At 36.4% G+C, this 13,333-nt stretch overlaps 1 protein-coding gene across 6 annotated transcripts in view; it reads right to left on the bottom strand.

Moving 5' to 3' along the window:
• DMD (dystrophin) overlaps positions 1 to 13,333 on the bottom strand; it is a 1,286,665-nt gene that overhangs the window by 555,604 nt on the left and 717,728 nt on the right. For all 6 annotated transcript variants that reach the window (XM_087721810.1, XM_087721811.1, XM_087721815.1 and 3 more), the window contains exon 44: positions 2,244 to 2,419. In XM_087721810.1, the coding sequence (XP_087577936.1) occupies positions 2,244 to 2,419 (176 nt within the window). The remainder of the gene's footprint in view (positions 1 to 2,243; positions 2,420 to 13,333) is intronic.

Genomic DNA, 13,333 nt, shown 5'->3' with positions numbered 1-13,333 from the left:
GTCTCTGCTCACACTGGCTCAGCTAATTGCAATGTCTCTGAGTTCCCCACAGGGAGAAATCCTGGCAAGGAAATCCAATGGAGGGAACTCTCTTGTAGCATGAATGGTTGTCTATAGCAACCGATGCCTCCCACACCTCTCCTCTTTATATTCCAGCCAGGTTAGCATCTCTTGGAGAGTCAGCTCCCCAGTCCATTGTTGCTCTCCTCTCTTCTCTGCACACATGTGTGTCTAGGACAGGCCCTGGCTGTTCTCCCCTTTGCTGAGCTCAGGCCCCGAAAACAGCTGTCTCTCTGCCTGAGCGTGAGTAGATGGGCCCTGTTCTGCATCTGGCTCTGAGCCCTCTTGATCCTCAGAGCCTACCGCAAGCTCCAATGTTAACCCAGGAACTCCCTCCACCTCCTCATCTGACTTGACTGCCAGCTTCACTGGTAGTTGATGAACAACAGGAAGCTTGGTGGAGACATTTCATGTTTGAAATAGGCCATTTTAAAAAGCAGGTCCTTTCTTTCCTGCTCTAATTAACTCCATTGTCACAAGGAAGTAATCTGTCATGATAATTGATCAATATGAAAAGTCATCCAGCACCAGATCAAATGCATTTGCTCTTGTGTTTTTATCTACCTTGTTGGGTAGTGACCAATTAAGATATGAAGATTAATGACATTTAGGGATTTTTAAATTTTCCATGGAATTTCTAGCTGTAATACATAACTTTTCAATCAGCATTACTGATTGAGCCCCTCAACAGAACACAAACATTAAAAAGAAATTTTCATGGACTTTCAGCAGTCCAAATGTCCCTTAATATATTCAGTATGTCAATTCATATAGTTGCCATAGTAAGGAAGGGGGGGGGGAGCACATTCCACGTATAGTTTCAGCTAGAGTCGAATCTTAGATTACTGCAGCAGGATTGGGAGTGGTGTACCTCATTGGGGAATGTGATTTATGACACAGACTGAGGGAAGAAAAGGAACAGAGGTAAAGTTCAGCTATAATTCAAATGAGGCTCAGATCTGACTGCAATAAGGTCTTGACAAATGGTGCTCCTAATAAATGACTAGTTTTCTTTTGAAACTTGGCTCAAGACTCATGAATCAATTAGAGCATCTTTTGGAAACCTGACACAGTCATTCAATCAATATATTCATAGGCAATGAAGTGAACCACCTAATGGATAGAATTCACTGTACATACTTAATACTGCTCCTTAAGACTTCAGTTCAATGCTTAAAATTTAGTTAGAGCTGGTAGTGGGACTTAGGTTCCATTGAAATAATAAAGAAAAATAAATCAATATATGTTTTTATGCAAAGTAAATTCAATTAATCATAGAATACATTGGAAGTTTTACTCAATACTTACTAATAGTTTTCAAATCCATAAACACATTTTTTCTTTTTTCAGAAAAAAATTCATAAGGGTTTCTAATCACAACAATAAATATCTTTTTTCTAAGTCAATTCTGTTATCTCTCCTAATGCTGTCATTTTCACCAGCCTTTCCACCATTGTGGGTATTTCAGAATCTTCCCATTTTTGTCCATATAATAACCCTAGAGCAGTTATCATATATAAAAACAACCTTCAATATCTCTTTCTATCCATTATTCTCAATAAGTTGAGTTCTGGTTTCAAATGAATATTAATCTTTAAAATTCTTTGTATCACTGCATGTATTTGAATGCAACATTTTCTAGTTATTTTTCAAGTCCACCAAGCATGATAAAATGACCCTTTATGTTACATTTCCAATTTAAATTTGAAGTAGTTTACAAATTACGAGAATGCTGAAACAACCAGCCATATTTAAACAAATATGTTATATTAATGAGAAAAACAATATATATTACCTTATTTTAATTCTATCCCAACATGTTCTATATTCTTAAACAATTCCATATTGTTCCTTCTTGATGGCAAGTAAATATTCTATTGAGAATCTTTTGAAGCATTAAATGTCTGCCAAAATGTCTGCTAAAACTGTTTTCTTTGAACTCCTTTTACTTGTGGAAGAGAGACTAAGGTGTCCCTTCTTCAGAAAATGAATTTAGACAGGAATCAACTTAACATGTGCTAGTAAAAACAAAAACTCTAATATAATATAATGCCAAGTACTAAAGCCACTTCTTAATATTTACAATTATCTCCTCAGCAGTGTGTCATCCATCTACACATATAAAATTAGATCTCCTTCACAGTATTGGAATATATTACGAAATACCAAAAATTATTATCTACCTCTTTTTTCTCTCTGCCAACTGCCTGCAGACTTCCTTCCATCGGAAATTCAAGCTGTCCAATTTTTCTCTTAAAATGCTGGCATCTGTTGTTGATGATTGCTCAATAATCTCATCTCCAACGGTGTTCAAAGTTCTGACAACAGCTTGCTGCCTCCCAATGTCATCCTGAAGATCCTGCAAGGTACCAAATAATCTTATTAAACTAGAAAGCAATCCCCTTCTGCTTCATTACAGATCAAGAATGCCATGACAGATGTAGGCACAGTAAATATACATGATATAATCTTTTTTTGTCTTTAAATACCAAATTTATGTTTTTTTTATAAGCATGAATTATTTTCAGATATGTTTCCCTTATGAATTTTGGTGCACAATAGAAGATTACGTAGAAAAGATTTCAAATATCTATACCAAATACAGAATACCACTTAATCTGTTGGAAATTTGAAAATGATTTATATTCTACCACATGGCACATACGTACATACCTTATCCTGACATGCAGATAAAACACACTTACTGGTCAACATAACAATCATCATTTTTAAACTCTGTCTATAGATCACTTATGGGAAATGACTAGCACGTGGGGGAATCTACCTTTGCTTTATAGATCATCTGCACAGGTAACTGTTTTTTGTTCTAATGCTGTTATATGACTTTATAAGCCCATGTATAGAGTTTTTTGAACAGCTAAAACTAATTTAATTTCAACACAATTTGCTAAATTATAATATTGATTATAATAGTAACTAAGTGAATTGAGATACTATACTCTCATCTAATATTAGTTATAAATTATCTTACCAACTATTATATTGGTCAATGATATAAATAATATTTATTTGTGATGGAAAATATTTTAAAGAGGATAATAGCATTCATGGGTGATAAAAAATACAAGATGGTGGTAGCAGCAATTTAATTGAAGACAAACCCCTTTGTTCATTCATATAGTACTGATCCATATACAAAAGTAGTAGGTTTTCAATCATGCTGGTGTGAAACCATAAGATTTCAAAACTAACCCTTAGCCTAGAGTTCAATAAAGTGAAAACTAATTTTACCCAAGCTAATGTACATAAAAATATAGTACAATTGTCTTGCTCAACACTCAATGGCAAATCATATATCTATCAAAATTAATCTAGATTGTAATCTTTATGATGACTTCTAATGTAGACCTTAACAAATGTTGACCTAAATTTTAAATAACTTGATTCTATTTCAGAAAAAAAATATGTTTATAACAATTGCCCTATCACAAACTCCATATATATGCTGGTCTTGTTGTATTTAGAGCCAAGGTGGCGCAGTGGTTAAATGCAGCACTGCAGGCTACTGCTAGATCAGCAGGTCAGCGGTTCAAATCTCACCGGCTCAGGGTTGACTCAGCCTTCCATCCTTCCGAGGTGGGTAAAATGAGGACCCAGATTGTTGGGGGCAATATGCTGACTCTCTGTAAACCGCTTAGAGAGGCCTGAAAGGCCTATGAAGCGGTATATAAGTCTACTGCTATTGCTATTTAGGTCTTTTCCCATGTTAGATTGAGATTGTCTTGGGAACATTTCGGTGAGGTCCCACTTGCCATCTTCATGCTGGTGTTTTCGGCTTCGTGCTTGTGCGAGTAAGGCGTGGTTGGAGCTGTCATCTTTCTATGAATCTTGGTGGGTGGGTATGGAGTGCTAGCTTTGTTGCTTTAAGTGCGTTGATTAGCTGTGTAGTTGCATCCTGATTGGTAGATGGAATTTACGTTTGTAGATTGGTTGGCTGTTTCGTATCATCCTGTGTGGCTGAGGTGCTGGCTATGTGGCTGTTGTTGTTTTGTATTGTAACAACTTGGGTGTTGGTTGGGCTTTGTTTGTTCACTAGGACTGGTTTCCAGTTGTCTGGTAGGTGGGAGATATCGTCCCGTTTATTCATGTTGTGGGGGTGTTTCTCTATTTTGATGGCTTCCATAATTATTCTCTTGTTGAAGTGTTCTGTTTTGGAGATTAATTTGGTTCCTTCAAAATCAATTTCATGTCCTGTTGCTTTAAGGGAAAAGGGAGGAAGTTTTTTTTTTTTTTTTTTTTGACTGCGTTCTTGTGTTCTGCGATGCGTGCATTTATTCTCCTATTAGTTTGTCCAATGTCTGTGGCAGGGCAGATTTTGCATGGTATTTTGTAGACTCCTTGGTTTTCTAGCTGGAAAGCTGGGGTTTCTTAAGATGTTGGCTATTTTTTGGTCAGTGCTGAAGGCTGTCTTGATATTGTGCGTGTGGAGAATTTTGCTGGTTTTATCTGTGGTGCCTTTGATGTAAGGGAGGAGGGTGATGTCGTTGTCCTATTCTGTGTCTCAGTTCTTGGGGGGAGTCTCCCTTTGGATTAGGTTGGTAATTGTTTTTCTTTGGAATCCATTGGAGAGAGTGTGTAATTCAGTTTTCAGGTGGTCTTTGTCAGCTAGGTGTTTGGTTCTGGAGATGAGGGTCTTGGCTACAGAGTTGATCGGTGCAGGGTGGTGATGGGATTGTGTGTTTAAGTAGCAGTTGGTGTGGTTTTTTCCCCAGTAGATGGTGTGTCCTAGGAAGCCATTGGGTTTTTTGTAGATTAGGACATCCAGATAGGGAAGTTGTTTGTTTGCTTCTATTTCCATAGTGAATTGTATTTTGGGGTATAGGCTGTTGAGATGTGTGAGGAAGTTATCCAGTTTTTCTTTCCCATGTGGCTAAATCACGAAAGTGTCATCAACATACAGTATCTAAGTCAGAGTTTGGGTTTGTGTTCAGATTTATCTAAGTGTTAGTTTCAAATTGTTCCATGTATAAGTTTGCGATGACGGGTGAGAGGAGTGATCCTATGGGTGCTCCTTCTAACTGTTTGTATCTTTGTTCATTATGGATGAAGTATGTGTTGGTTAGGGTGAGGGTTAGGATGACGGGTGAGAGGAGTGATCCTATGGGTGCTCCTTCTAACTGTTTGTATCTTTGTTCATTATGGATGAAGTATGTGTTGGTTAGGCAGTGGTTGGTCAGGTCCAGGATGTGTTTAGGGAGGTTGTGTTTGTTCTGGATAGCTGTCAAGGCTTCTTTTATAGGCACTTGGGTGATATGACATTGAAGCTCACAAGTAGGTCACTGGGTTGTAGGTTTTGTTTCTTTATTGTTTGTAGGAAGTGGAGTGAGTTTTTTGAGGTGATGGATTCTGTGTAGAGTTGAAGTTGTTTGATGAGGAATTTAGCAAGATTCTGTAGAGGTGAGCATATGGAGCTGACTATGGGTCTGAGTGGTATTCCTTCTTTGTGTATCTTGGGGAGGCCATAGAGTTTGGGGCATCTGGATGATTTCTCTCTGGGGATGATTCTTTGCTGGTTCTCTTCACAGATGGGAGAGGCTTTTATTTTGGATTTGGTGGTTTTTCCAGGTAGGTGGTGGGATCTGTGTTTAGAGGTTTGTAAGTGGGGTCTTGGAGTAAGTTGGATAGTTTGGCTTGGCAGTCAGATGTGTTCATCACCATGTGGCATTGCTTTTGTCTGCTGGGAGAATGATTATGTTGTTGTCTTTCCTCAAGTTGGTGAGTGCTTTTTGTTCTTCTTTCTGTAAGTTGATTCTGGGTGGATTGCTGGAGCAGAGGACATTGGTGACTTCAAGTCTGATTTTATTGGCTTCATCTGGGTTGATTTTGGTGAGGGTAGCTTCAACTCCGCATATGATGTTTTCAGTGGGGATGCGTTTAGGGGCGACTGCAAAGTTGAATCCTCTGGAAAAGACATTGGTTTTTGCTGTGGTGAAGGTCCTGTCTGATATGTTGTGTACTGTTTGTTTCATGAGTTGCTGTGGAGGAGGATTGGGCTTCTGTTGTTTTTCTAGTTTGTGGAGTTTGTTGGTGTGTGTGTGTCTGTCTTGTAGGAGGTTTCTGTTTCGGATCTCCAGAGGGCTAGTTGTTTGGATTTGTCCCAGAGTGCTGGGTGGATTTTGTTGCTGAATTTGAGGTGAAGAGTGAGTAGATCCTGGTTGGTTTGGTGTAGCAGTAATTAACCCTGTCTCATTCCCCAGCTTAAGGTTACTGTCTCTGTAACACCATCCTGCAGTCGCCCCTAAACTCATCTTATTTTCTGAATATAATTGATTTATCATGTCTAAATTTTTTTACAAAAACTTAACTTCTCTATTAATATCTTTAATGTAGGCCATTCCACACACACAAAAGCCTTAAATACATCTAATGCTAATACACCTGCCTTTAATTTTTGATTCTTTATATAATAACCAATTTTAATACCCTTCGTACTATGTCTGACATTTATTGGCCTCTTATAAGTCCACACTGGTCATTTTTTTTAATTAATTTTTTTTAAATTTTTTAATTTAAAACAAGTACAACATCTTTCTTTACATGCTATAGAAAATGTGTCAGTCGGTCACAAATAAACTTTCGTGCATCTCCTCCACAGTCAACAAACATAACTCATGTTAACTCGAGCATTTTAACTCAAATATTCATACATATCACCATCATCATATATCCATTTTCATTTGACTGTAATTATTATTTAAAGATATTAATAAAAATAATAATCTTAAACAATACGTGCCCACACTAGTGGGGAAAAAAAAGGTCAAAAAAAGGAAAAAAAAAGACAAAAAGAACAAAGGACAAGGCAAGGAAGAAAAAACCGAACAAAAAAGAAAAAAAAGAAAAAAGAAAAAAAAAGAACACAGGTATATATTATATATATATAAAAAAGTATATCTAACTGCTAAAGGAAAAAGGAATCTAGAGGCAGTTCTAGCCAAACTCCAACCTATGCAAGAAAGCTATGCCCAAATTGGACCATATAATGAACAAAAATTCCCAGAAGATTTGACCCTACTTATAAATCCTTGGAGGAAGACAAATGGAGGTATGTCACACATAGAAGGAAACTATAATCAAAGAAAGAAGCAGCACACATCTAAAAAAAAACCTTGCTGCTCGAGGCAGAGAAAAACTTTTGGCTGACTACAAACTTATTATAAGTGATTTATTTTGAGCAGTGATTGAAGCAAAGAATAAGTATCGGACCTGGGAATTACAAAGGTTTTTTTTCCTCTTCTCTCTCTTCTTTTTTTCTTGCTGCGAAGGATTAAGAAGCATTAGCTTCTCTTCCGGTTTCAAAGTAGATAGATTAATTAAATTTAAGTTGGACCAGAATTTTGAAAAAAGATCTGTACAACTAACTGCAATCTTGGAACTGGATATCAAGGAAGAACCAAAGACTAAGATGACCCCCATTGCTTTTTTTCACAGCAATTGAAGTAGATAAATCTAAAGTGAATTAGAACTCTGAAACAAGGATTGTATAGCTAATTATAACTTTGAAACTAGACATGATGGAAAACTGGGAATTAGAAGAACTATGTGAAATTATAAAAATATATGTATAAATCAGTAAAATTAAGCCTAAATAGAATTCTGAACATAGGGAAGCAGAGATCTAAAGAAGAATTCAAAGAAGAAGAAGGGGGAGAAATGGAGGGAAATAAAAAGCAGACAAAAAACCCCATCAGTTTTGGCATTAGTATAGGGAAAATTGTAAAAAGAGGAGAAGTCCCAACAAAATGGGGGGGGGAAAGCAGATAAAAGTGGTTTTGAAGGTTGTTAGCGGCATAAATAAAATTGAAGTAGGAGGCTATGCCCCAACAAAGAGAAATATAAAATACTTGAATGTGGGTGGCTTGGGGGAAATTGTTGGGAGTGGAGGTGTTAAAACAAAGAAAAGGGAGAAGACAGAAACAGAGAAATGGGACAAAAGGCTTATTAGAAAAAAATCAGATATCTAGATATGGGAAACTATAAAGTAAGATAAGGGTTTTATTTCTAAATATGAAAATAAAATGGAGTTGCTAACTGGTTGAATATAATAATGGAAAGATAACTAAAAAGGCCAATATATTGAATATGGATAAATATGAAACTGATATGGGGAGGTTGTAAAGCAGAGGTTTCTGTTTCACTTTTACACATGATAATTAAACTGAGTTGTGAATTGACTGAAAATAACAACAGAAGGATAACCAAACATTGGTTAAAATATATAAGACATGAATATACATAGAAATCTTAAGATGATGAATAAAATAAGATGTTTACTGCTTGTTTTTTTTACATAATAGATTAAGAGAATTGTAACAAACATTGAACAGTGTGGTGTGTCATTTATAGACAATTTTAAGGCTAATTTAATCCAAGTTATAGAAAAATAGAGCGGGAACATGGAATATATCTACAATGAGAAATTACTGAGATTATAAAACAGAATCACAAATTGGGGGTGTGTAAGGATGTATAATTATATAAAGATAATGATGAGAATAGCTAGGAATTGTAACCAGGTCTACCTCTCGACCAAAATTAGACGGGTGTCTGTGTGTTTAAAAGTACAATGATTATATATGTATACTTTTTTGTTCTTTTTTCAAGAAGGGATGTTAAAATGAAATATGTATATCAAAAAGGAACTATAAATACCATCAACATAAAATGGAGCTTGTTCAGAAGCTGAAATACACCAAGTAAATGATAAGAGTGGGAAGAAAAGAAGAGAGTCAAGGGAAGAAGAAAGGAATAGGAGAGAGGGCAAGGAGGAGGGAAGAGGAGGAGATAAATGAGGAGTGGAAGGGGGGAGAGGAGAAGAAGGGAGGAAGGGGAAGTAGAGTAGGGAAGGATGACAGAGGGAAGAAAGGAGGTAGGGAGGGGGAGGAGAGAGCGAGAGAAGAAAGTGATAGATAAGGATAAATATGGTGTACGGAGAGCCAAATAATTGTGTTTTGGGAGTTGATGGTAAAATGAATTGATGTAAACATTTAATAATGCAAAATGATGTTGGCTATGTAATAGTATACATGTGACTATATGTTGTGAAAATGGAAAAATAAAAAATTTACAAGAAAAAAAAAACCCTGCTGCTCAATCTAACCCAATCAGAAGCAGCCCCATTAAAACTGAGCAACCGATTTTCCCCCCTAGTTGAAAATATTCAGGTCACAATAATCTCCCCCTCAAAGAACATGCAAACACTTAGAAAAGAGACATCATCCAATATCTCTAAAAAAGTCACATCAATAAACTCACCTGGAATAAACAGAAAAACACCCCAGACTGCACCCCCTAAAAAAGGAAGGCAAGTGTTGGTGATAGGAGATTCTATTCTCAAAGGAACAACCATCTGCAGACCAAACTATTCCCAGAAATTATAAAATAAAGTTAAATTAAATTGGTGAGCATCTCAAATGATTCAGCAGTTAGAGTGCTTAACCAAGCTTTTATTAATTTTATATTTAGTAACTATGTTTAAATATAAAATTCAGTAGAATTTCAGAATATCAAATGTTTTGTATTTCAAATCTGAGTTGGGAGAGGTGGTACTGTGAAACATTGCTTTTCTATTTGACTTTTTTCCTCTGAAATTTATACATGTAGTATATATCACATACACATAGAGAGACAGACAGACAGACAGACACACACACACACACCGCACACACATTGGAAAATTCCAAATGTTTAGTTAATTTGTTTAATATTTCATGTTATCAAAATGAAGTAAGTTCAGTCTGGCCCCAAGGTACAATATGTTTCTCAGATGGTTTAAACATCTTAATTACTGCTTAGAATAATATGAAACTTGAGTTGAATATAGATAAGATCAGATATTATAACCTTTATTGTCACTTTTTTTTCTATGAACACACTGGAACACATTAAAAAATGAAATTCCAGTAACTGCTCTCAAAAGAATATGCAATGAAAGCAGAAAGATGTAATTCTTTTTTTTAAATGTATTCATGAGCTGCTCAATGTATGAGTGGGTAGAATATAAGTTAAAACAAAATTCTGTACAATAAAACAAGTAAAAGATGCCAATAAGTAAGAGACCAACACCATTTCTATGCCACAGTTAACTCATATACTCCATCCAAGTGAACATGTGTGACAAACTAGGATTTCAATGCCCATTTAAAGACTAGTAGGCTTGGGACTAATCAAAACATGCAGGACAATGCCTATTTTACAGGATGGATAACTGTAACAGAGACAGCATGCCACATGGATTTCAATCAGATAGCACTGATTTGAAAAAAGATTTGGACCACATTGATTCTATAAGATCTTAATGAGTAGGAGAAAAAGTGGAAGAAAAGCAATCTTTTAGCTGCAGTTTGCAAGCAGTTTTTAAGAGCAGTTCCATATAGTAATTCATGTACAATGTGATTAAAACATATGCAATTATGAGAAGAGGCTCCTGATCAAGGACATGGTAAAACTGGCAGATTAGATGTATCCCAGTAAAGTCTTTTTTATTTAATCTATAAACAGAATCTGCAAACCTAGGAGGATCCTTAAATTCAATCCCAGTTCTGTCAGGGGTAGTTCCATTCAGCAGTAAAGATGGAAAATCCATGATACTCAAATAACCAGGAAGACACAGCCTTGGTAGGATGCAGTTTAAGTTTGTTTTTTCCCATCCAAATCCCAACAGCCTTCAAACCTTGGCCCTAAACTTCAACAGTATCAATTGGTTGATCTGGGTCCAATACATACAATTAGATACTGTCAGAATGCTAATGATGTCTGACCCTGTGTCAACCATTGTCTTCACAAAGTGGTTTTGTGTACAGTAGATATTAAACAGAAATGAGATCATTGAACTCTATGGCACGCTGAAACTGACTGAAGAGGAGGAAGGATAACCACCACAATATAATGCTTCCTTTTTCTAATCCCCCCCAAGTTGGTCCAGAAAGGTATAATGACTGATGCAACTGAAGGTTGGTGAGAGACCAAGAAGAAACAGAACAGCTAGAAGTCCTTAATTTTTATAATTAATGTTATATTTGCATTATGTCTGTTTTGTAACCCAGTTGAAAAGGGTCCAGTTGATTCTCTTCTTCTAGGGCCTCCTGAAGCTGTAGTCTGACCAAATTCATAACAATCTTATCCCAAAAAGGAATGTTGAAGGTTTGATAAAAAGTATTCAGAAATTTTGTGCCTACTAATGGGCTCTTGGAGATGAGCTCACTATCACCTCCTTGAAAGCAGTTAGAGCCAACCTTTCAGGCAAGGAAGAATTCACTATCACATGGTACTACCTGGCAAGATTTGACTATTCAGTAGATCATGGCTGAAGTGAACAGTTGAGCAGGTAAACATTCAAGAATTAAGGGTCAAATACTTCCAGAGTAACGGGAGGAGTCTTAATCCACTCACATGAACCTGCCCAGTAATATTCTAATTCAGAACTAGTTTTGGATGATGGACTATCAGATAACTATTCATCAGCCAACTCCCTATCAGTATATTTCTCAAAGCATTTCCTATCATTCCTGCCCACCTCATTAGAAAATGGGCCACCTTAAACATAATAACAAAGAAAAGGAAGATCATAAAAAGGAAGAAAATGATTCCTTATCAATAGCTGGATTATTTTAGTGCTGGATTAGTTCATTATTGTCTTTAACTTCCTGATGTTAAAGTTGCTCTGGTAATGTTGGAGGCCTAGGCCGACTTGGCATACTGCTTTTTGTTGGATTATAATTGGGTCTGATCTGATAAGACCACCTGGCTCTTTCAGGCTGCAAAAACAATTGACTGGGGATTTTTTCAGGAACCCAGAAAGATTGTTCTTTTGACATCTAAGACAATACAGGAGAGGCTGCCTCTAGCTTTTGGAGAAACATCTGAAAAGAAGTTCACCAAATATAATTTTCTTTATCATATTTTCTAAGCAAAAGCCTAGAAACAAGGTTTGAATTTGTAAATGTATATTAATTTAGAAACTATTCCTGGAATTATGAATTTATTGGCTAAATATAATATTTTTCACTCCACATATATAGAATAGACATACCAACTAATAGCATAGTGTGCTCAAAAATGAATCTTATTCAAAGCATTGAGAGAGCTTCATGAGGATTACACATTTCCCAGAAAAAGGAGTTGCTTCTCTTGACTTCAGAGAACACATAAAGTACTACAAAGCAGAGCTAGATTTTTATATTCTTATGCCTACCAATATGTAACTAAGTAACAGGCTTATCAGTACATAACACGCCTGCTACTTCCTTAATTCTGCAGCTGTTCATTTCAAAAGCATCCCCTTTTCACAGTACATTCATTGTGGCTTTTGCTAGTCTTCAGAAACAGAACAAACTTAGAAATCCAAAAATGAGCTTCCTTGTTTTTTTTAAAAAAAATAGTAAGCAAAGAATTCCAAGAGCAAAATAAAAATATGTTTTAATAGGCAGAAATTGAGTTTATGGTATATACATCTGAATGCAAAGGTCTTTATTCAGTGTTGTGGGTTTTTATTTTTATTTATTTATTTGTCAACATGTACAAGGTAACAGGTATTAGTATCTGGCTAGTCCCACTAGAAAGATGAGACCACAGAATCAGATAAGACAGAAAGAAGGAAGAACCCAAGTTTTCAGTGTTGGTTTCTCTAAAGTTTACTTGCTTCTTGGATAATCTTTTACAACATATTTTCAAGGTGGTGATGGTGGAGGAAGTCCACTGAATTTGATTAGTGCACATGGTATGCAGGGGTGAGTTCCTGTACCGGTTGGTATCAGTTCGCTTCGCGCTTACTTCACATGGGCACCTGCCAGCAGGGCGTTGCTCATGCATGCACATTTGATTGTAATTTGTTCTGCGCATGCGCAGAAACATGCTAGCAATGGCAGAAGAGACTGGGCAACCATTTTGGGAGTGTGGCCAGCCTGGGGCGCTGCCAGTTCTGCGACCCAGGCTGAATCACCACTACCAGTTTGGCTGAACAAGGTTGAACCGGGAGCAACCCACCTCTGATGGTATAGCACTCACTATTAAATGCTTAGTTTTGCTTAACTGCAAGGTTGATAATCTTATCCACACAAACATCTATGTTACATGTGCTGATAACCTTATTAATTTTAGATTGCTGGGGACAGAAATGTTCTCTATCAACTAATTCTCTGTCCTTGCTGTTCAGTTTAAATGTTTATCCAGAAAAATCTGTGAATTTAATGCCAAGTAACTAAGTCCCTTTCTTTGATGGATACAAACCATCTCTTTTGTACAGTTTTTCATT

Source organism: Thamnophis sirtalis, unplaced genomic scaffold (assembly GCF_051295495.1).
Source record: "Thamnophis sirtalis isolate CommonGarterSnake01/CBP01778 unplaced genomic scaffold, rThaSir2_p1.2 scaffold_8, whole genome shotgun sequence".
NCBI classification, from domain to species: Eukaryota; Metazoa; Chordata; class Lepidosauria; order Squamata; family Natricidae; genus Thamnophis; species Thamnophis sirtalis.
This window is presented reverse-complemented; position numbering and strand designations above follow the sequence as displayed.